This window comes from Pristis pectinata, chromosome 23 (assembly GCF_009764475.1).
Source record: "Pristis pectinata isolate sPriPec2 chromosome 23, sPriPec2.1.pri, whole genome shotgun sequence".
Classification (NCBI taxonomy): domain Eukaryota; kingdom Metazoa; phylum Chordata; class Chondrichthyes; order Rhinopristiformes; family Pristidae; genus Pristis; species Pristis pectinata.
Window position 1 is genome coordinate 12829398 of NC_067427.1, and position 26177 is coordinate 12855574.

Here is a 26177-nt window from a genome sequence, read left to right on the forward strand (position 1 = left end):
TTATTGTCTAATGCAATTTACCTTAATTACTTATCAGCTGCTGAACCAAAACATAATGCACTATACTTAAAACATGGTTCAATCACAGATCACAATAACTGAAAACTTTTGGTTAACGTATCAGTTCAAAGCAGTTAAAGGAAAAGATACCTGCTCAGTCACAAAAAAAGACTATTGGTGTAGTACCGTCAAGGCAGGAGCAACAGTAGTTTAAAGAAAAGCCACAACTACCACAACTTGCAAAGATCACAATGACAATAAATAATCTGGTCATTCATTATTGCTGTGGTTGGGATCATAATTTGTGCAACAGAGTTGTCATATTTGGTTACATAACAGTAATTACTTTTCAAATGTAATTAGTTTTGTTAACTGCCTTGGATTAACTGAGATTTGATACGCTGCGCAATAAATACATGCAGGCTACTCTTAATTCATCCCTAAATAGCTCCTAGTTACAAACCTGTAATTACATTACAATGCAACTAAATACGTTCCTTCATACACCATCTACTTAGAAAAATAAAATTCATAAATGGGCTGTGTGCTTCGCTATTGTCCAAATGGACACATTGTGAAATTTCACCTCATTTTAGCCGCAGCAACCTTGGTAGAGTCAGGAGGTTGTGGTTTCAAGCTCTTCTGTCAAAGTGAATGCATAATGCAGAGTGACATTTCAGTAACAGTCTTAAGGGTTTGTAGCATTGAATGAGTTGTCATTTCATATATTTAGCCTAGTAATATTCAAAACAGCTATTAGGCACATCCCTGACATTCTGACTTCAACCAACATCAGCCATAACTTGTCATACACGTGTTTCAAGTTTGTGGGATTTTATTACACACAAAATGGCAACACAAATGAGCTGCCAGAGAAAGTGGTTGTGGCAGGTACATTAACAACATTTAAAATGTATTTGGACAAGTACATGGCTAGGAAAGGTTTAGAGGGATATGGGCCAAACAAGGGTAAATGGGACAAGCTTAGACAGGAATCTTGGTTGGCATGGACCAGTTGGTCTATGACTATATGACAAATAACAATAAGCAACAGTGACCACAATTCATTGTTTAAAAAGCACTCAAGGATATCTTATGGGCAATATAAAAGGTTTCATACACACACCTTTACACATTACTGAAGCTCTAGTGATCAGGAGTAAACCTGGGAATGATCGGTTTCACAAACAGCCAAGAAACTGAAAGGTTTCCCAAGTGAATTTCTTTGTGTTTCCTTGCAGGAATATTTTGTTCAACGAAAATCAAGATTTTATATAAGCACTATGTGCATTCACACTCTTAACAGAGGGAGCATTAGTTGGAACAGTTATAACAGATCTCTGCCAACTAATGAACTCGGATAACACTTTGGTCATCAGCTGATGCAATCCAAGCAAAAGCTTGCCACAGTTTTGATAATTATTTCTATTTGGGAGCTGTTAAAGCAAGTTTGGGCATCTGTAAACACAAATTTAAATGGAACAAATTGAAAGAGTATTTGCTCTGAGGCAACATGAATACAAAAACAATGTCAACATAGAACTTGATTACTTCACAGCAATGATCAGTTTTGGAATAGTATAAGAAAACCTGAAATGATTTTACTTTTCTTCTTACACCGCCACCCCACCCACCCCCCCCAATCAATTATCCTTAAGATGCTGGCTAGTGTTACTTATGATTTTAATGTCATTGGCAGCCACCAAGAATGTCAATGTGTCTGTTCTCAACACTTGAAGACAGCAAATGTCAGGTCAACCGAACAGTGGAAATCACCAGGTGAATCTAATTCACACCACTCAACCTCTATACATGTATTTTTTTTAAATCTATCAGAGTCTGGCTGTTTTCACTACAGTCAAGGGTAGCAACCCAAACACTGCAATATCATCATCTTCAGGTTTATTGGCACAGCAGAATATAGTGACGAGTAACAAGTTTAACCAGATCATGCTGCCCTCCTGCCCCCACACACAGAATCAATCTGCGTGGTCATCCCACTCAGTTTGCTGGCTGTAAGAGCTGATTTACATTTTTTTTAAAATGCTACAACTGAAGTAAATAACCAAAGTTAGCTTTGAGTTTTTCTTCATTTTTAAAGTTAATCAAAAACACAATTAAACTCATTAAACTATTCCAAAATAATTTAAAAAATAACTTGCTTTCTACTTTGTCTAATCCAAAACCCTACAATCCTCACTGAAATGATTGCGGTCTTGGACCTTCACTCTCCAACATGGTGTGGATTCCAAGAGGCAATTCCCCAGCTTAATGCTAGAGAATCTCAGCAAGTCTGGGCTCTACCACAGGTCTCAAGTAGAGTTCAGTGACAGAGTTATATGACAAATTCTGTGCCCTTTGTCACTTAAGTCCAAAACTTTGGCTTTGACAGAACATACCTGGATGTTTGGGCCATATTTCCAATTGCAGTAAAACTCCAATAACCCGCTATCCAAATATTCAGAAATCTTCGTGGTTTAGCATCTGGCTCCTTTTCTGTTCACCAGGGCCCTTATTCCCATGGTCTCTTTAAACTGACCAGTTCACTGCAAGATAATACTATGTAACATCCAAAAGAAGTGAACTAAAAGTGGGTTGGGGCATTAAGAGTAATAACATTCAATTGTCTGGAAAATCCATTAGTCCGGCACAACCAGAGTCCCAAGTTATCAGAGTTTTACTGTAAATGTCTACGTGCCATTGGTTCCCACTGAGATTTGGCCAACAGTTTCCTGAGAGTAAAGCAAGACATTAATTGTACAGCATTTAAAATTAGATTTGCTATTGCCAAATATTTACTCAAACACTATTTAATAAGACTGCATGCATGCAAGCACCGACACAGGTACAACTTGGACGCCCTTAATGATCAAGACCTTCCAACATACGCTATCTAGTTTACATGGAGAGTTTGAATTTCTACAGTAAATGACATACTTTTACATGACAGAACTAGAGATAGTTCTTTATGTACTAATGTTCTAATTGGCAACTGAGTAAACCTTTTTGATCAACAGCCTTGAAAGAATAAATACACTATACTCAATGTACCAAGCATCTATTCTTTAGAGAAGATTAGTTTAAATATTCAAGAAATATGAAATTAGGGCTGGTATGTGACCATAACGCAGGAAAATATCTCAAAGCTCCAAACAAAAAGCACCTTACATATGAAAGTATTTTCTAATACAATAACAGATTTATAAGATTGAAAGTTTTGTATGCTGGCTGTCCTTGATGAATGACGATGAACCAATCTCTGCAATGACAAAAAAAAATCCCAGCACCTCCTATTATGGACCAGAATGTATAAGGCTATATCTAAATAGCAGGATAATTTCAAAATAATTGAGGCCAAGTTACAGGATAGACAAAATTGCAGAGAAGTAATGCTGACTTTTTAATTATAATGGTAATTTACAGAAGTCAGATAGGATACTTATTCCTGGGAACCAGATACTTTTTTTTGATACTTTATAATTGATAATAATGGTGCTGTCTTGTGGATCCTGTTGAGGACCAGCTGCTGTGTTCCCTCAGCCACCAGTCAACATTCGTCAATGAGGACTGGGCAGTGAGCAGTGGTCCAGAGGGCAAGAAGGGCTGCTTCATTACTTCGATAAGTACTGCCCCAAAACTCAGCCCTCTTCCTTTGCTCTACTAATGGCAGCAATGCCTCCAAATGTTGAAGTCCAGAGTTTTGTTATTGCTTCTCCAGACAACTCCACTCTGTTTACAACACTCTTTAAAACCAATGCTTTTCTGAATAAGTTATTGATCACTGCTTGCAAAATCATGCTTTAGTGTCCACTTATGTAGGATTTTGCCTCCGAGATGCCTTGCTGTTCGAAGTTATCTAAAATCCATGCACGTCATTATTTCTACATCCAAGTTTACTAAACATTAACACCTTAAATTATTTTGAAATTCATCTTTCTTTCTTTTCTTTTACAATCTTTTTATTAGTTTTCAAATTAGTACAGATTAATATATCAATGTTTATACATGTAATACAAAGAGATCAGGAGAACAATCATGACATGGATAATCATAAAGAACAATAAAGTATAAAAAAATCTGTAGATCCAACAATCTGTTAGTGAATGAATATAATAAAAGAAAAAGATTTATTATAAAATATAAAAGAAAGAAAAAAATTCCCAAAACAATAAGAAAAATTATAAACAATATATCAAACCAAACCAAGCTAAAGAAAAAAAATTCAAAACAAAAACAAAAAAAACTGGACGAAAATTTCTCAATAGAAACAGAGCAATATTATGTCGTCAACTCCAGTCCTCTAAATTGAAATTATTTTGAAATTCAACTGCCTATTCTTCTGTAACTGCCTTAGGTATTATTACCCAAAATACAAACTCAAATTTTTCAGTTACATAAAGAGAATGAGCTTTGTTACCAGAGAATTTTTAGACTGAGGAGAGCTGTGCAAACAAAAAAAAGACCATAGCTTCCATCACACCAAATATGAGGTGATGAGAGACTGTAGGATCCTGGAAGTCCATCAACACACGAAACATTCATTGCACAATTGGAGTGCAGCTTTGAGCCACATTACTCAATGCTGAGCAGCTCTACTGCTCATCCCTGGACACCCAACAGCAATCTTCACAGGTGACTTCTCCACAACGAGCCATAGGACCACTCATCACTGCGGGAGCACTACTGGAGGGCAGGTATCCATGTCAGTTTACCAACATAGCAACATGCAGTGGATGGGCAGGAAGGGGGTGTTGGCTCCTGGCATAATAGCATATTTCTTTCTACATAATGCAAAAATGACTTTTTGGTGCTGATTCCATTAGTGCTCTTGTTCCTAGGAATGCATCCTGAGCTCTAAGCAAAGAGTATATTTTGTTCATCAGTTAAAATTGACGTCATACACAGTAATTTTTTTTTATCTGAGTTAGCAATTCTTTCCTTCCTGCTACCCTCCATAAAGTATCGATTGATGATATTCTCAGTCAATGGGTTGGAGGAAAGACTGGGTATGTGTCAGGACTAACAGCAAACAGTTGCTTATGCAGTGCAGCAAACAAAATACTAAGAAAGCAGTCTCCATAAAGAAAACTGAACCCATGGAATAAACTTCAGCAATTTCTCCCAATAAAAGCAGTAGAATTTTGCAAACAAAAAAGCATTTTCCTCTCATCCAAGTGAGAGCACTGGCTTGACTGACTGCATTATCACATGGGTCAGAAGATTGTAGGATCAATTCCTGCTTCAGAGACTTGAGTGGATAGCTTAACCTGACTTTCCAGTGCAGTACTGAGGGACTGCAGCCATCTTTCAATTGTTCTCTGCTCCCTCAGTGGATGCAAAAGTTGCCATGGCAATGATCTGAAGTACAAGGAATTATTCTGGATGTACAAGATGCTGATCGCTCAATCAATATCACAGGAAAAATAAATCATTTAGTCATTAACGTGTTTGGGAGCTTGCTATACAGAAATAGTCTATCATATTTCCTGCATTACAATTTCAAAGACATTTATTGGCTCTAAAGCACTTTGAGGTGCTCCAACGTTGCACTACAAATACAAGATTTTCCCCCCCTTTTCAGTCAGCTTTTATATTCAAGGTTTTTAAAACCACACATTCCACCCCACAGCTACTTAAATATAGCACAGGAAGAAAACCCTGTCTGCTATACTTTAGTTTACCAGATGCCATACATGTAATATGATCTCAACATAGTTGGAAGAATAAATAGCCTTTGCCTAAGGCAGTAGAGTAACAGTTGGATTTACTGAATAGCAAAATGTAAACATAAAAACAGTGGACTAACAATAATTATACACTATTCTAATATTAAAAACATTTTATTCCTCTGGCAGATCATAAATCATGGCCCCTTATTTCCCTCATAGCAGGTTAGTAAACCATCTCTAGTCTTCTATATTACTGCTAGAATATCTGCTGCCTTGTTGCAATCGTTGTCCTAGTGGATATTCTGGAAGAAATAGTGATCAAAAGAGCCATCTTAGATCTAACACTCCTTGAACCAGTGCCCAGACTGCCACATACCACAATCCCAGATGCCTACACACCATAACACAAAGGTTGCCTACACTGCCAATACCAACTCACACTCCCATGGATTGTTACATAATTGATTGCAATGTAAATGCTACATATTTAGAAAGATTCTAAAGATGATACAAGACTATCTCACCTATAAGGCACAAACTTACATTCATACCTAGTGCTTTTCGGGATCCAAGGTACCTCAAAGCTCTTTAAAAGTAATTACTGTCTTAAATGTAGATACTGTTGCAATGTAGGAAACAGCATCAAATCTGCACCCAGCTTGGACCCACAAGCATTGATATAATGACTAAGTGAACTATTTTAATAATGTTAATTTAGAAACATTGCCAAGCATACTCAGGATAATGAACCCACCTCCTCTTCATAATGATGCCATGAGATTTTTAAACTATTCACCTGGTGGGTATCAAAACCTGTTTAATCTCTCATACAAAGGTTAGCAGTTCAAACAGCAAAGCAGTTCTGTTACTGCACCACCAATGTCAGTCTAGATGTCGTGCTCAACTCTGAGTGGAACTTAAATCAACAACCTTTAGAATAAGTACATTACCAATGAGTCAATGCTGACTCTCTGCAAATATTAGTATATTAAAACCCTTTGTTCTATGTAAGCATCCTACAAAGATGCCTTGGTTAAGCATTTCAACATAGACAGTTTTTAAGTGCATTAGCCACATCCTGCAGAACTTGCAATTTTTCAGCATTAACATTATAAAACTTAACACTACAGGAGAGGCAAGATAAGAAGTTAGCAGGTAACCAAAAACTTGTTCAAAGCAATAGGTTTCTAGGAGCACTTAAAAAATGGGGGGAAAATAGATGTAGAAAGATTTGTTGAAATTCCAAAGCATGGAACCTCAGCAGCTGAAGGCTGAGATACCATGGTGGTTATTGAAATCAATGACGCACAAGAGACCAAAACTGAAGATCCATTGATATCCGGCAGGGCTGAAGGAAGTTAGGCAATGAAGGATGAAACCAAGAAGGAATCTGATTATAACATCAAGAAAGTTGATTATAAAATCAAGGCATTGCTTCAATGAAAGCAAATGTAAATTAATGAACACAGGAATGATGGGTGCTGCAATAGGTTCTCCCTCAGTAATGCATTCAAGTACTTTCCTGGAGTGTTACTTGAATCCACAACCTCCTGACAGTGGCCAGTATTATCATTAAGCCATAGTTAATATTTCTAAGGCATAGGGAAAATCAAATACATCAGAAAAATAGATTAAGGCCTAAACAACTATGAAAGAAAGGACAAGGGTCAACAACAATCTTCCTTCATTTTGCAGTTCTCTGGTCAAATCAATAACAGCTAGCTTGGATCTTATTGGGACACCCAAGAAAACAATAACATACAAAATTTGTGCAAAATTCAAACCCCTGAACTTGGAGATTCCCTTCCAATCATAATTAATTATTACAGAAAGAAAAGCCAGTAAATGTTGAAATACTCAGGGGTCAAGCAGCATCTGTGGAGAGAGGAGTTGAGGAAAGATCCACCTGAAAGATTAACTCAGTATTTCCAGCATTTTCTGTTTTTCCCTTTAGATTTACAGCATCTGCAGTATCTTACAATCATACTGATGTCGAGAGGACCGAGTTAAATTTAGGGGCACCATTTGTGAATCATTTAAATATTTCTCGAAATTCTTAATGTTGGGAAGTTGTTGATGCTATAAACACACATCAGCTCCAATGGCCAAATCTAACATAGAAGCCTGCTATTACTTGGATGTGTCAACACCCACCCTGCATACTACAGGTACCAGTCCAAGTTGAAAACCTGTGTATAATTAGTTCTACAGAAGTTCAACGATTTTTAGACATTTCACAGAAAATTGTACAACCGTTTCAGGAAAATGTTGGCCTGTTCCCAAGGGTTTGATTTGGAAAGAACAATATTTAGCACATACTAAACTAAGACGTACACTGAAATATGAAAATTATTTCAATTTGGACATGCCAAAATCATGCTCCCAACAATTATAAGCCATTTAAATTTGGCTAAAGGCAATTAGGCGCTTTTGCTCAAGTTTCTATCAGTCACTGAGCCAAATATTCATTCCAACTGTGTGACTCAAAGGAATGCACACTGTAAGGTGACCCTGGAAGTGATGCAACTAATCTCATTAGTCAGATTTAAAATGGTTAGTAATACCCTGACAGCATAATGCCAAATATAGAATGCTAAAGTTTTCTCAGTACCTGTGAGAATCATAAAATTGAACTTGTATTTTTCCAATCATATGCAGTAGGATAAATACTCTTCAGTTTTATCAGATTTTATACATTGAAATGTCACCCAAAACAGTGATGTTTCTTTCACATCCAATAAGACTTTTGAAAACAAAAATGGTATAGTAAACTGTTCTCAGAGCAGTGACAATTCAGATAGAACCAGGATAACAGGAACCAAGGAAGATCATAAGGAACCACAGTCACGTCAAGGCTTCAGCCTTTTCTGCAAGTGGTCCTCCTTCAGACATCTCATTTACATTCTAAAGGAAACCACAACTTACTTGAATTTGATTTTTTTTTAAAGGAGTGAATTAGAGAATCAAAGAAATATCAATCAAGGTTTTGTGGTGGAATACAGTGCTCTCAGCTCCACACAATCTATTAGCCACTGTACTGGCAGAGAATATCAAGAATATGAATTGCCCTAAGCAGCTGGAAATTAACCTTTGTACTATTTTGAAAGAGTTAAGAGTAACAATATTTATAGCAAGATCATCCAAGTTTGTGGGATATTAGAGTGCATAACACAGAAACCTGCAGGCCATGAACTGCAAATCAATACTTTCCCCAATAAAACAATGTCCATGTGTAGGTATTAACATTCATGCAGCAGACCTGTGTCTCCAGTCACTTGGACTTCCTTGTCACTGAACCAAGATTTTGCTCTTTCAAGCCCATGTGATGTTACTGAAACAAAATCTGCCCTTTTCAAGCCCACGTGATAGCTGGCATGCAGTGGTCATGTCAGATTAAAGGTTGTCACACCCAGACAACTTCCACTCCTCATTATGAATTTTGGGACCTGGAACATCAGGACCCTCATGGCCACCAATGACTGACCTGAATATTGTTCTATTACCGCAGCCTAAGTGAAACAAGAGGAGTTGGCCAGCTCAAAGAGCAAGACCCTTCTTCTGGTAGAGGAATGCCATCTTCATGTGATGTGTTTTTCATCAAGAAAGAGCCAGTCTGGCATCTCAGTGACTCACCCTGTGTGATAAGTGAACAGTTCATGACCCTCTGGTTCCTTCAATGCAGAACTAGTAAATTACAGTCAACACATATGCCTCAACCCTGGAAACTACAGATGAGGCAAAGTAAGATTTCTACTTCAATCCTGGGGCAAAAAAAAAAAACACACAGGCACACATCCCAGAGGGAGACATATTGATCCTTCCAAGTGACTTCAATGCCAGTGTGAAGACAACCCCACTGGAAAGCCACCTGTTCCCTACAAGTGCCAATGCCTGGATTGGCAGTTTATATCATCCAAGTGAGAAATGGCAATGATGGCTACATCATCCACACTAGGACAGATATTGATGACTGTTGGACTAATCACTGCCTAATTCTCTGTTACTTCATCAGCCTGGCCCCAAAACTACAACGGCAAGAAAAATCAACCTCAAAAGTCTCAAGTGCCCCACAAAGATAGTTCTTCTCAGAATCTGCTTGATAACCAGCAGGAACAAAAATTCAGTGTCTGGACTGCCCTGAATTCCACCCGAGTTTTCACCTGTGAAGAGACTCTTGGTTTGTCCACAAGAAAATACCAGGACTGTTGTGACACAAATGACAAAATCCAAGACAGATTTAACCAGAAATGCACTGGATTCAAAGCCATCATGTCTCAAGGGAAATAAACAGCTCTTCAGGCATTTCAAAGCTGACATCCATCAGAAACATGAGGTTTAAAAAAAAACAAATGGGTGGCAAAAGGTCCAGTAACTCACTGAAAACCAGAAGTGTGCTATTTCTTCAAGACTATTTTTGGCCTAAGCACCCAAGGGGCTATCCTGCAGAGGGTCAAGAACAGAGGCAAACCTTAGCAAGAATGGAGGGGCAAGTTAGCTCTGCTAGAAACAGCATTTTGAAGAACACCTTAGCAATTACCATCATTGAAACGAGTATTCTTTAATCCATCCCTGCTTCACTGCTGTCCCTAGAATTGTAGGTCATTAAAAAGGCCACATGCCAACTGAAAAATGGCATAAACTCAGGAGCCTGAAGTTCTAAAACTTGTCAGAATGAACCTTCGGTCACAAAAACACAATGTCATCCTTCATGTCTGAGGAGAATATGCCAGAGACACTGATCATAATCGTCTTGCAATGCAGGTACCACAGAGGGATCTCCCTACAAGTCACAGGAAAATTCATTGCCAGGGTATTCCTTCCAGATGCCCAAGGGCTGTTCCTCACATTCCAATGTAGATTCCACCCATCTAGAAACGCGTGGACATGAAATTCACCAAGTGTCAGCTCCAAGAATAATACCCCAACTACTATACATAACCATTCTGTCCTCACAAAAGCCTTCACTCCATCAGCTGAGAGGGTCAGTAGGTCAAGGTTGGCTGCCCACAAAAATTCCACTTCCACGTTGCATTTGCTAAATAGCATGTAAGCCACAAATTTAACCAAAGGTTCACAATCTCACTGCAGACTGATATCAAGCAAGAATGCACGATGGCTTCTGCTGTTATACTGAAATTCATTTCCAACAGACTGGATTATCTCCATCCCAGTGAGCAAAGGACAATTGAGAAACTATTTAATTTACATAGTCTCCGACCCAGAACCAAGACTACCCCTACTTCAGTCATCGAACTGCTGACATTTCTGTATGTGCACAGAGAACAAGCTGCAAATCACTGTCAGATCATTGACTGAAGCACAGGACAGAACAGTCCTTGCATTTAACATGTGCAAACAGGTTCTCCTTCAACCTGCCTTTGCTGTGCAATGTCTGCCTCTGACATTGAAAGGTCCACAACAAGATCCTGGAAAATACAGAGCCACTTATTATCACTTTCAGTGTACCAATATAGCCTGTTGCCTGTCTGAGGAAAAGTGTTTGATGATCAAGACCTTAAACGTGGCAGAAAGCAGATGGTTTAGAATGCAACAATGATCCTTGCTCTCCTGTTTCTATGGATTAACTAGGCAGGCACCACAAAGCTCTTGAGAGATACCACCTCCATTGTCTTGGTAAATTCGACAAATACACTAGCAGGATAAGTAGTGAATCAATGCCAACAACCTCTTCCAGCCCAACTTCTCCAACATCGAATTCCTAACTACACTCAATCAGCCCCAACAGACAGGTGATATTGTTCGTGTGCCCGACACCAGGCTGCCAAAGCAGACAATCTACTCTGAGCTCCATGACTGCAAGAGATCATCAGGTGGATTGAAGAAATGGTTCAAAGACTTTCCCAAAGACTTTCTCAAACCCTTCTTAAAAAATATATTCCCCAGCAAATCATGGGAGTCCCTGTTCCATTACCATTCAAAATAGAGAAGCAGCACTCAGAATTGGGCGGGGGAGTAAAAGACTGTTATTTTAGTCAATTTTATATCTCACGCTACTGAAAGATCTGAGTGATAATTTGGGATTCACTCACTTCACTAGTCATTCCAGACCCATCTATAATATTTAGTGTATAGATCTACACACTTACTTTAAACGTTTTCCACTGTTCAGGCTTATGCTCATATTTATAATGAAATACACTATTATACATTATAATTAGGGAAAATTATGTGTCAGAACTTAGCATCCCCAAGGTAATCGCTAAAACTGGTTTTCATGAAAATGACTGAATTAATGAGATAAATCATTTTACGTAACATATCACATGCCCTGGTCATAATACACACAGCAACCAAACAAACTATTGATAATTATCAGGTGCTGCTCTATAGGTTGTCCCCAGGTTACAGCAGGGTCCTGTTCCCGTGAACTGTTCGCAACCCGGACAGGTCACGTCAGGAATGTGGCTGTGAACCGGGTTCCCAGATGGCAGAGGATGCCCGCAGCCCCACAGCAGCCGACAAATCCATCCCGCTGGTCTCCCAAGCTCTCACTCATATGTATAAGCTGTATACAAGTCAGGTGTTCATAACCTGGAGAGGATCTGTACACTTGAAACAGCTTTAGTGCCTGCCACGTTTTAAGGCTCCAATCTGATGAGCAATAATCCCCAAGTCACAGTGACAGAATATCAGCATTAGAGTCTATAATTATCTCCAACATATTAACACATACACCAGTCAACAACCATAAGCTTTCAATGTTACACAGAATGCTGTGCTGTCTATAACCAATCATGCATTGAAAATAAAGAAAATGTTACCGTCTTAAATGTAATTAAATTGCATGCAAGGTACAAGTTCAGTGTACAACATAACAGGTCAACATTAAACATTTCATAATTTATACTCTTGGTATCTACCTCTGAACAACCATCAAAATATTAAGCGATTGTCTTCCAATAAATGAAGATCAACTTAGCAACAAAGTTGTATTAGAAAAACATTTCTCACTGGGTCTTCACTACCCTGTACTGAAGTCGTTAGCTACTCTACTCATTACTGGAAGTCAGCAGCAATAAACAGGAACACGACAACCCGATGAGTGTAACTATGGAACTAATGTATTTGCTTACATGGCACGTGACAGATATAAATACAAGCTGAAGTTTTGCTATATTCCAAATTGGGCAATGCACAAAGCTATGTAAACAAAATACTTGCGCAGCCTGAAATTAAACAACTTTTGCTTTCAGTCCACACAGATTTCACCAGGGCAGAAACACAACAGTGTGCTGGGGCAAAAGCGAAAGAGAGCAGGAAGTGATTTTCTTAACCTTAATTTTGGATAACGGTAAAAAAACAGGTGAAATAATTCATCCAGAAAATGGCTGGAGTTGGCAGAGACAGACAGCAAGCTTCTAACTGCATACATGACAACATAAGTTCAACACATTCTTCAAAAGTGAACATACTACTGGATCAGCAATTTGATCATACAATTGTTAACCAGTGTCATTACTCATCTGGCACTGGGCTGAAGGGATAAAAAAAAAATGTTGCTTTGGGCAGCAGACAACAAAAAAAATCACTGGCCTATTGCAAGATAAAATCAAATAAGTGCAATAGGAGTCAACTATATGAAATCCAATCTTGACAACTGGGCGTCGCATTATTGACAGACAATGAGAATTTGGAGAAGTAAGATTATGTACCTTGTTTGTCAAATAGTTCAATTTTTAGAGGTACCAGAACAAAAATGCTTTATGTTTTGGATACAAAACGTTTTCTATCACTGTTTTCCCACTCAAGTTCCAAGAGGTCAAGACCAGAACTTGCTTACAGACTTCCAATGCAGTATCAAAACCCATCTCCCAAGAGGCTCTCCTTTTGATCTATGCCTTCTCCATGAACAGGCAAGTACTTGACCTCCCCTGGATACTCCATGAATGAAACTCAACAGTTCACTACAAGAGAAATCAACATGCAACTCGCAATGTAGTACAGTACAGAGAAATATTTCATTCACCTTTGAACCAGCGTTTTCCATTTCTCCCTTTCTTCCTGCAGTGACCCTAAGTAGGGTATTTTCCCTTCTCTCCTATCATTTTACATATTATACAATTTTATCTGAAACAAGATTATAAATAGAAGCCAGAAAACTGGGATGAAAAGAGCACTAAATTTGAAGGAATTGGTAAGACTTTAAACAAGGAACACATGGATACATTAAGCCCCCCTCAGTATGAAAATACCACAATCTTTCCTTCTAAACTAAGCATGGACTAAAAAAGACATGCCCTCTTCACCCAACCATTTGCAATACACAGTGTAACCCATTGGTTTTACTTCATCAGGTACTAAAAAATTGTTTTCAGCAAATACATTTCTGGTGCTAGAGCTCCCATTCTTGCTCTTCAAATTGTGTCATGGAATCTTTAATGTGTATCAGAACGATATGAATTAGCAATGAACCCAAGCTTCATACCTCATTTGAAAAACAGGATCTTTGACATTGAAACACTCATCAAGAATGCACATATTCAATTCTGTATATAACTTGACCCTGGATTGTAACCCTAACCCCAACCATGTAACTAAAAAAATCAAAAAATTCATGAACTAAAATCTGTTACAAGTCCTTATCACCACTTATCAGAAGTATTTTCAGACATTTTGAACACAGTAACATTTTTCCTTACGTTTTCAAATATCATAGCCTTGATCGGGGGGGGGCGCGGGGTTCCAAAACTGCATGATGCTTAGACCAGTACATATAAGAAACATAACACTTTGGATGATACTTTCCCATAGATATGGGGAGGAAGACAAAAGAGATAAGAGCATAATTCAAGTCAATAACTTGCATTTGTATAGCACCTATAAATAGCAGCTACAGAAAACACACAGCAAGACTAAGTGGAGTGATTGAAAACACTTAAGTGGCTTAGAGGAGAGGGAGTTGTTAAAGTAGCATAGGGTGGGACATTAACCCTGGCAAGTTGGTCCTGTCATTCAAATAGATTGTGGCTGATCTGCTCCCCAGTTTAACTGTTGCCTTGTCATTCAATCTCCTTATTTATTTCTTTTGTTTTTAATTTTCAATTAATCTAGCTTCAATATTCTGAGAGAGTCCCATTGCTAACAGGGATAAGAAACAGCTAAGAGGGATATGAAGACTAATAGGAAATTTAAAGCCATCCACAAACATCTATGTAAATAATGCACAGTATTTTCTATACTGCAATAAACATCCACAGGGTTGCAAGTGGCTCACACTTCAAAAATTTCATATGATTCATCCAACTTTCAGTTTTGTGTGGCAGCTTCTACAAGCTTCATGATAATCTTAAATACTCCATTGATAAATTCATCTTCTGCCGATGTGAAACAACCTGAAGTAGAAGAATTTCAGTTAGGCATCCATCAGGATCCCTCAAATTACAATCCTCCAGGTCAGTCTGGACATTTCGTTTGCTTTTCAGAACATTCTCACTTGGTTTAGTGTCAGAAAAGCACAGCAAATATCCTTGCCTGCACAAGGAACAAGTGGACACACATCAGCACCACAGAAAATAAAAGACTCTCAATTGGGCAACAGATAAACTGGAGAAAATCTTCAGGAACATGCACATCTATTTGGATCAAGTGTTTGACACCATCAACCCCAATCAGCAATCTTCTCAGTATCTGATTCAGAAATAAAGTTGCCTCTTCAACCCATTTACAGAATACCGAAAAGTTCTGCCTGGGGCTGGCTGTTTCACTTGCTCGTCACTTGCTAATTTTTATCTCGAAACCAAAAAACAAAGGTTTTCTGGATCAATTTTAAGATTACGAATGCAATAATTAGTCGAATTCTTCCTTCAGTAACAATTTCCCACAAACATAGCATGATCAGTCACATAAATTACTTACAAGTTAGATGGTTGTTAATGAAAAATAAACTAGTGTAGTCAAATTGCCAAAGTAAACACGAGAGGATATACAGAATGTGTGACACCAACAAATAGACGGAGCAATTTCCTCTTTAATCCAGTGATTTCATTTGTTTAATTACCAAGTTCCAATGTGGAGAAACAGGAAATTTGGACGGGGCAAGGTTCACAACACTAATAATTAAAAGCACACCATCCAGAACAGGATAAAATGTTTCAGAAATATTCCCACTTTTATGCTCAAAACACACCTACCAGAAGTCCACCCTCGTCTCTTCCTGTCATTTTGCTTTGTGCTAACCAGGCTCGCCATCATTCCTGGTCTTGGATGATTTGATGTCCAGGATTGAATTGTTCAGTGGTTCAATGGAAGAACCAGGATTGATACTTTCCTTCAGTCAGTGTAAGCCAGCAGCTGAAGAAACCCTCCTAATAAATTACCAGAGAAGATATTTAACTTGATTGGTCTTGGACAGGCTTCAATTTTAAAAAAAGGACACCATGACCACCTTTAGTGTCATTTAATGTGACAAACTCCACTTTAACCAAATACAATTGCTGAATAAAGCATTAATGTCAAGGTACCAACTGAGGAACCATGCGAAAGATTAAGCTATTTCATCTTCAATAACCCAGTTCTACCTGGCCACAGGCAAGCTGACAAGTATTTCTATTTAAGCTTCAGCAGTAACAACATAAAATGACATACAACACTAACCAATTTTGTTCAGTCTCATTAAAAAGAAATCTCAAAATGACTGATACAGAGGACGGGAAAAAAAAATAACCCTGTAAAGTTTTAACAGATTCTTAGACATTCATGCATTGGTATAAATCTATACTATAAACCACTTTGTTCTGCTGATCCAAACCAACTTACACTCAAGCTAGCTTCTAATGTGCAGACACCCAAGACTCTTATCGACCACATCCACAGGGATTCCTTACCACCTTAATTTCAAGGTCACGTGAATGCAGGGAAGGCTGGGCTTCTTGGCTTGAAGCTGGGAGTGTTAGAGCACTCTGGCCCATTCAGTATATGACCAGGAAGTGGGCTGATACTGCTGGGAGCAAAAAAGGAAAACATTTGGTTCCACAGCACCAGCATGCCACATTGCAACAAGCAAAATCACCTAGAATAACCTATTTTCTTTAAGTAATGGAGATAACAGACAGTAAATTGATTGAATCAAGTAATTATAAATGAGTTCTGAGTTTCTATCACCACTACAAATCAGGTTACAGCCTTATAGCTACTAATAGCTTTGATTTGATATGATACACACCACCATTTACAGAAAGAAATGTTGCCTTCACCTCATTACCAAAGACATGTTTTGGTAAGGAACAATTCCACTGGCACCAATTGGCCTTGCCCAAGTAGTAAATATGCAAGGGAACACTTGACAGGAAGAGTTGGTCATCTCTGGCCCCAAATACATATCTTTCCTATTCTGTGAAAACTGCCACAATGCATTCTTCCTGCAGGGACCAGTGTTTAACAAGAGTTGGAAGTTTGGCTGTACCCACCATTTGCCCCCCTTACCCAGGATACTAAAGCCTACATTAACTGACACGAATCGAAGCCTAGGTCAGGTTTTAGATGCATGTCATAATACAAAAGCTCATGTAGAAAAGTTTTAGATTATTTCTTTCACCTGGTTACTGACATTTAACCAGATACAATAAAATTATGACAAAAGCCTTTTAGGCATGACAGTTATGGCAAAATAACATGGCTGCAACCCAATAATTGAATTTGGATGAAATCACATACATTATGAAAACCTACTAAAACCATTTGAAGTCATCTGAAGTCCACAAAGATTATAGGCTTGATGTCATTCATATATCCAAGCTTGTAATATTCCAGGAAGATCTCAATAGATTCTCATTTTGAAAGTACAAAGAAAATATTGGACCTAATTCTGCCTATACTGCTGGACACGAGTACTACAGCTCCAAGGTTGGTTACAATTCTTTAGTTTAAGTTAACTGGACTCCAAATCTGCTTTAAGCGAAAGGTTTAGTTTTGTCATCTGCATGAGTGATCTCTCAGTACTCTGCCCTTTTCATACTCTGCATTTCCAGAGATCTGGTTTTGAGCCCTTCTCACCAAGTAGAAAAATCCATTTACAAATACTTTAAAGTATACAGGGTTAACCACAGTCGCTGTCTTTACATTGACAAAGTTATTCAGTATTATTATGGCTGCATAAACAACAGGCATACCTGCTGGTGCAGAGTTAGTGCATTGATGGGACATAATCAAGGAAGTTCTACTCCCCAAGTATGCTCTTAAAGTTTTGAAAATTACAGCTCAGGCATTAATAGGGTATTGAACTGTATTTTAACAGTGCCATTTTGCTGGATCATTTAACTAAAACAACATTCAACAGGTACCCTCAGTGCAAGTATCAACCAGCAGGATGCTTGATCTATGCAGAAACTCATCACATTCCACCATCTCCTAACCATATCACAAAGTTCAGATAGATTATTTGCTCAAGAGCATACATTCACCCTTTAAGTATACAACCATTTGTAAGTGTCCAAAGAAGCTAACTACGAGGACGAGACTACGAGATACTGCTTTTCTAACTACACTCACATTGCAGGCACATTTCTGGGTTTCCCAATTTTAAATAGATCCATGACCACCCTGTCCACTGGGGACTGGGAAACAGATCTATCAGAGATTGAGCTGAAGTTAGGATGCTCCTAATAACATATCCACTATTCCAACCACTATTGATATATGCCCAATTAGTCAAATCTGTACCCTGAATTTTAGCCTTGCATTGATCACTCATTTTGTGATAAAATTCTGAGAAGACTTTTCACAACTGAAGATCTGTATAGCCTCATCAGTAGCAGAGTGCTTCCTCGTGTCTCACACCCATCTCTAATCTCGCTAAGATACAATCTTAGAATCCTCCACAACTGCAACACAACTCAGCTGGTATAGACTTTGCAAACAAATACCTTGTGTCACACTGAACCCTCATTTGGGGATAATATGGGGCACAGAAAGACTAAACAAATTGGGCAACATGCAGTCATGGGGGTACTTAAATGACAATCATTTTATGATTAAGCCTCCTAAGGTTTGGTCAAATACAAGTTAACTAGTATCAGCCAAGATATCACAACTACACCCTAGTCCCACAGGAGAAGATACAGCAATTAGATGTTCCACATAGTTACTGCCTGATGATCACTACACATGGATATCAGAAGGGGAGTTTGACATACCTTGATATGCTCAACAATGCAAATAACCTCCCTAAACTATTTAGGCCAACGTGCAAACTGTCAACTTGATTAGTTCCACAGTAATACTCAGCACTTAATATATATATATATTGTGCCCCTAGGGAGGAAAGGAAAGGGTAAATATAGGATAGATACCCAATACCCAAACCTGAAATGTTTCCTAACTCCATTGTGAAGAAGCCATGTGACAATAGAATACTTGGTGATGCCTGACCATTATTCCAATGCCAATATACAAATTAAAGTTGTACAATAATTACTTGTATAAGACTGGAGTATACATGGAAAATATACTTCACAAAAACAAGTTTTAAAAAAATAAATATTGTAACAGTAGTTACATACAAGGTCAAGTTGTAATTGGATTAAATGTAACTTTCCTTTGAACACCAACTTCGTATGTACAGTAATTGTTTAACATACAAATCCCCTTTAATAAAATAATGGTTAAATATATAGCAAAATAGAACTTTTCCTCCTTTGCGCTTCTTGACATTATGTTAAACCCGACCCTGCTGGTACAGGTATATAATCATTAAGTCAGCTGGGAAGTGTCAAAATGTCACTACAAACAGCAATGTCTTAAACTATATGTTTGGAGTGGCATACAAGAAAGAATTTGCCACCACTTCACACTTTATGAAAAAAAGTCTTCCTATAGAAATTATTAGATTCTACCTGAAGAGCACATTTTACAAGACTCAGGCAAACACAAGTAACTGTATACCCATTACATATAGCATGTGCAATTTAATGTTAATACAAACTGCATTTTGGCACTGATGTCATTTGCACAAGTTTTCCTATATTCATTAGAATCTGAACATGAAATAAACATGCACTAACATGAGTGAAGATTGGTGCTCCTTCAAGCTCAAACGTTACTTAAAAATACTGTCTCCCAACGGGAGCAAAATAATCCTCCAATTTGACAAGTTGTAATGGCTGCAGTGATGCAACATATACACAAAACATACTAAATGGTAACAGACTGAAAGTTAACGGCTTTTATGAATGTGAATAAAAGCCAATGATTCTCATTAGCATGAGGGATAGTCAGAGGATATTAGATATTACTTTTGATTACAACCTTCCCTCTGAGGTCTGGGCAATTATTGCTTTAATTACTACAAAAATACATTTCCTATCAGAATAAGACTCGAGATCTTATAAAAGTTTCCTAAGTTGCAATGGCTGATGACTTGTCTGCTCCATAAACTGCGACATCAAGTGATAAAACCAGATGCCAGAATTGCAAATATATTTAACAGAGGCTTTCAATAGAACAGATTACCAGGGAAAAGTTGTATGACGGAAAAAAAACAAGATGCTGGAGAAACTCAGCAGGTCAGGCTGCAACTGCCTGACCTGCTGAATTCTTCCAGCATCTTGTTTGTTGCTCCAGATTCCAGCATCTGCAGTCTCTTGTATCCTCCAGTTATATAACAACTGCCAGGCAACGTTCTAAAGATCAAGTGGCAATAAAGTAAATGAAAATGGCATCTATACTACAGTTAGCTGTTGATCTTATGGATTATTTATAGCACGCGAGCTTCCTTGTGAACACAATAGAAAAGGTAAATGGCACTGTGTCACACCAAGGTCTTGAGCTCAACTCTTGAAGCACAAAGTATTATTTCTTCTCTACAAGAAAAAAGGAGACAAAAAGGTAGACTGCACAAGTTTTTAAAAAGTTGAATTTCCACATATATCAAAGGTAAAATCGCAACTCAATTGAGAGCACATAAAAGTCTGAAAATAATTCTAATTTTCTGATATTTCAAATTCACTGCACAAATGTTTTCTTTCAAAGCGTTCCTGTTCTTTCTGTAACCAATATTAGATTCAAACAACATTTCTGGTTGTCTAAAATAAAGTCAGAACCTTCTGATCGCTCTCCAGTCACTGGATAGATGCACAAAAAGTGATGTAGTTTACTGTGTGCAGATTTATTTAACCAGCATTGGTCACTAGGATAATGGATGTTGCTTTGATGACATCCACAACGAATAAGTGATCTATTGTTTAGTATGGGGTAAGGAGACAAGATGCAAGAAAGTCTACGTGGAAGATAATAATTTGTTGAAGCACGTTTTTAATCTGTTCCCTCACCAGGGTTTTGGAAGTTACTGGGGTCATTAGGTTTCTTCTCACATTGTGATTTCTATTGCTTGTATAATTTGACAACTGCTTGCACGTTACTTGTGTTTTTTATAGCGGCATTCTTCTGGTTCTTGAAATTTTCAAAAGTTAGGGCAGGAATGCCATTAGAGCTTATAGCAATTTATTGAAACCTAAAATTTGAGAATTTTTGGAGCCTTGAAATGTCATTATTGTAAGATAGCATAAAACATGATATTTAGCTACTGCAATTTGGCAAAGATAGACTAGATGTATCCAGGTTTAGTTTTCCCTTTATTTCAAGTTCGCTCATGAAATTGTTTTAAAACTGAAGATCCAGCAAACATGGACCCAATAAGACCATAAAATATAGGAGCAGAATTAGGCCATTCAGCCCATTGAGTCTGCTCCACCATTCAATCATGCAAAAGAAAGTCAGCTTTGAAAATGATAAACATGCCAAGATCAAATGCTGTTCAACATACTAAATGATCTCATTATTTAACCACATCAGAGAATACAGTCAAGGAAACCCATGGGGTCCATCAGGCCTTATCCATCCAGCAAACTTGACCCACCCCTTATATTGCACACAGTTTCATTTTTTAAATATTCCCCTAATTTATACATAATTCTTAATAGTGCATAAATTCTATAAAGTATCAGTGATTCCAAGATTGAAAACCAGACAAAATCTCAACACTACAGGACGTATAAGCAAACACTGAAACACCATTCTCTGAAATGGAAAAGGAAGATTTTCATCTATGTATAGCGAAAATTGCTGAACTACGATGTTCTGGATGGCCGTGCAGATAAAGATATACTTGCAAGTGCTTTATTTTGGAGGAATGGGACACCTGTAACGATTAGCAGGGCAAGCCACGGCACAAAGCTCTATATTGGGCTGAAAATCCTAAAGCAGAGGTCTGACAATGCGGCGCAGTGGATGGGAGGGGGACGGGGGTCCCGGGAGGCTGAGGGACCTGAGACCGCGCTGATCCAGGAGTACAGCCGCTGTCTGGTATCCAACCGGGACCTGGGGGATCCGGATGGCTGAGGGGATCCAGGGGGCAGCCGAGGCGCCATGTGCCTTGCCCCCTCCCGGGGGGGACGGGGGACGGGGGGGGGCTGCAAATGGAGGAGGTCCCGGCCCTCCACCAGAGGCTGGCCCCGAACCATCGCCTCCACTCCGCACCTCTCCCACAGGCGAGCGAAGGAAGCTGGGCTCTCTCTTTTACCTGCCGCGCCCTCTGCAGCGCGTCGGCGAAAGCTTCCACCTTGGGTCCGGGCGAGTGCCCGGCGCTGAGGCCGAGTGCCGCCGGGGTGAGGATGCTACCATACTCCGCCATTCCCGTCTCCTAGAGAGAGCATACTGGGAAAGGGAAGCGGAAACTGCATCACCACAAATCCGCGCTCGGGGGCTCCTCCGCATCTCGCGAGATCTCGCCGCCGTTGCAACACATAGACCACTTTGTGATTGCGTCACCCAACTCACTTCCGGGATCCTCCTACTTGTCGGACGCGTCCTGGCTCACGTGATGTACGGGGGGTTTTGGTGTGAAGAAGTAAAGTTATATAAAAACTTTTGGGAATAATAATCCCAACACAGTACAGATTTAACAAGTTAAAACAAAAGAAAGCAATTGATCTTTTTTTAAATAATATTACCAGATTGCCTTGACTGTACAGGACAGTTTCGGAGTTAGCAGATGACAAGCTCGGTAGTGCAGTGAACGGCTCGGAAGGCTGTAAAAGGACCAATGCAGTAAGTTTGGCTGTAGGAAAATATGTACAGTAAATGGTTTGTAGGACTGCAGGAGGACGTATTACAGTAGGCGGTCAGTGGCTGAAATTTAGTCAGACAAATAGAATGAAGAGGAGAAACTGAATGGAACAATTTTAGAGATATCTCGCCTGGAAATTCAGCTGGGTAGGGTACGTATTTAAGGCTTGTGGAACTGAGTTTAAGATCGATTGTTAGCGGAAATAATAGCAATGCTCATAGCACATCATGTGAACCTCGAATGGCAACTTCAGTGTATGCGACAAGCCTATGGATGGAACGCATAAAGTGTGAGTGGATAATGTCAGTTCAGGTGCAGTTTCCATTTAGCAACTCCGCTGTGTTAGACTGAAGCACGAAAATTTAATTATTATTCAGTGTGTACACGCACAGGAAAGCAGACTTTGACAGTGGCGACATGTCCGGCAGCTGCTCTATTTAAAGGGAGCATCAATCAATTGTAGACTTGTGGAGGAGTCATTTCGAACAGAGTGAGTGGTAGAGAAGATTTGTTGCTGTCAGGACGTGAAGTTATTTAATCTTTTCTGGCACTGGAACTTGGTCTTCAGGACATTACTCTCTGGTTATCTCCTTGCTCTGGAGCTTCATTTCAGCCCCTGGAGATTCTCTTACCGACATTCGATTGAAATTCTGGCATCAGTGCTGAGGACTTCAGGTTCTTCTTCCATTCATTTGTTTATTATTTAATCACCATCTCTAGTGGATCTGTTGTGCCAGTGGAATCGGAAGCTGTGAAAGCAATAGCTGATAGCTATGATGATGAATGAATCCTTGGAAGTCTCTGCCTCACGGCTGAAGTGGATAGACTTTTCGAACACTGAAGAAACCGGAAGATGTGCGGTACAGGTGTCAAAGTGAACGAGTCTCAGGTTCACTAGGGCTCACTAGTAGAGTAGGCTCAAGGGGTTCCACATATTCCTGCCTTTGTTTCTTATGCTTCCAATTAAGTGAGCTCAGGATCAGTCTCAATTGTATCCTCATCCAAGGATGAATAATTTGCTAGCACAAGCTGGCTGAGCCCATAAATGAGAAGCAGCCACCTCTGTGAAGTATCAGTCGATTTTTAATCGTCATAGAATGGAACTCCAGCTGTTTCCTCAGAAAAGAGTGAAGTAAATTGGAGCAATGTTCTCCTGAATATGTTGTACTATGTAAGAACTTGGTTTCACAGATCTCTTTTACATTGTTGTCAACCCAATTGACAGAGTATACCTTTCAATGGTCCACTAGCAGATCAGAATCAGGTTTATTAGTTTATTACCACTGACATATGTCATGAAATGTGTTGTTTTGCAGCAGCAGTACCGTGCAAGACAAAAAAATTACTATAAGTTACCAACGAATAAATAAATAAATGGCTCAAAAGAGGAATAACGAGGTAGTGTTCATGGGTTCATGGACCGTTTAGAAATCTGATGGCGGAGGGGAAGAAGCTGTTCCTAAATCATTGAGTGTGGGCCTTCAGGCTCCTGTACCTCCTCCCTGATGATAGTAATGAGAAGAGGGCATGTCCCAGGTGGTGAGGATCCTTAATGATGGAGGCCGCCTCCTTGAGGCACCGCCTCTTGAAGATGTCCTCGATGATGGGGAGGGTTGTGCCCGTGATGGAGCTGGCTGAGTCTACAACCCTCTGCAGCCTCTTTTGATCCTGCAAACTGGAGCCTCCATACCAGGCATTGATGCAACCAGTCAGAGTGCTCTCCACTGTACATCTGTAGAAATTTGCAAGAGTCTTTGGTGACATACCAAATCTCCTCAAACTCCTAATGAAGCAGAGCCACTGGCGTGCCTTCTTTATGATTACATCAATGTGTTGGGCCCAGGATAGATCCTCTGAGATTCTAATGCCCAGGAACTTGAAGCTGCTCACCCAATCCACCAATGACCTCTCAATAAAGACTGGTGTGTGTTCTCCCAACTTCCCCTTCCTGAAGTCCAAAATCAATTCCTTGGTCTTGCTGACGTTGAGTGTGAGGTTGTTGTTGTGACACCACTCAACCAGCTGATCTACCTCACTCCTGTACACCTCCTCAGCATCATCTGAGATCTTCATACCCATTGTTTTCTGTATAAATTGCCACAGCTGCCCATTTCAATCAACCTTCTGCTGATTGAGCAGGAAATCCCCATCGAGTTCAGCACTCCGGCAGAATTGTCCAGCCCCTGCTTTGACAGGCAAGTTCTGTGAATGATGATCCTGGCAGCGACAACCAGAGTTGGCACACCTGGACTGCTGAAATGGCAGGAAACTCATCCATGCATTCTGGTCATCTAACCAGGCTATCCTAGCCTTAGTCCTGAGTGGCCAGAGCTATATTAAAAGTGTAGCAGTTAGCCTAACGTTTTACAGTGCCAGTGACCCGGGTTCAATTCCCATGCTGTCTGTAAGGAGTTTGTATTGTTCTCCCTGTGTCTGCGCGGGTTTCCTCCGGGTGCTCCGGTTTCCTCCCACATTCCAAAGACGTACGGGTTAGGAGTTGTGGGCATGCTATGTTGGCACCGGAAGCATGGCGACACTTGCGGGCTGCCCCCAGAACACTATGAAAAAAGATGTATTTCATTGTGTGTTTCGATGTACAGTACACGTGACTAATAAAGATATCTTATCTTATCTTAGCTTACTTTGGAATCACTGGCTTATTATTTGCCAAAGCCCTAGGATATAGGGACTGAACTTTAACTGCAAAGCAGAGTAAATCAAGCACATCTGATTCCCAAAACCACCTGCAAAATAACTATCTGTCAGACTCTGTATCATTACAAACATTGCCCACACCCCTGTTCCATTGGCTACATTCTCTGTCTTTCATTGGCCACATTTTCACTAAGCACCACCAAAGCACATTGGGACATTAGCGGCTGACTCATATGCAAACTGGAGCCTTCCTGGGGACACAGTCTGTGCCAATAGTCTCTCTCTCAGAGCAAGAAGGACACATGCACATGGTGCACAGACGATACATTTACTACAAATTTATATATTTTACTTTCAAGCAGCTGACCAACTTGTGGCAAACTGACTATAAGTTTCAACTATATACTTCTGAAGAACAGGCAACTGGTGGTGATTAACGGGACCAGTTTGCCTGACAACTCCACAAGACTGGGCCAAGGGTTTGCCACCGACCAAAATCTATTCAAGGCTGGCCACTTACAGCCAGAAAAACCACCAGTGAGCTAGAGTGGCTTATTGGTCTTCAGAGGATCAATCCTCACAAGTTTTATAAAACCTTAATATAAATTGTTATGTAGCTAAAGACAAGACACTAAGGATTTGACCAGAGATGCTTTAGCTGAGAAAAGAGGGGTAGAGGGCTTTAGGGAACAAATAGAGGGTCAAGAAACCCAATGTGGGACAGGGGAAATGAGAGTTACATAAGAGGCCAGAAGTGAAAGAATGCAGAGTTC

At 39.4% G+C, this 26177-nt stretch overlaps 1 protein-coding gene across 5 annotated transcripts in view; it reads right to left on the reverse strand.

Annotated features, from left to right (window-relative positions):
- fubp3 (far upstream element (FUSE) binding protein 3) overlaps positions 1-22352 on the reverse strand; it is a 91164-nt gene extending 68812 nt beyond the window's left edge. For 4 of the 5 annotated variants that reach the window (XM_052037231.1, XM_052037230.1, XM_052037229.1 and 1 more), the window contains exon 1: positions 22204-22352. In XM_052037231.1, coding sequence (XP_051893191.1) covers positions 22204-22314 — 111 coding nt within the window. In that variant the 5' untranslated portion in view covers positions 22315-22352. Of the gene's footprint in view, positions 1-12550; positions 12665-22203 lie in introns of those variants that run through there. The other variant, XM_052037232.1, reaches the window with a different exon arrangement.
- Between the last annotated feature and the right edge of the window lie 3825 nt (positions 22353-26177).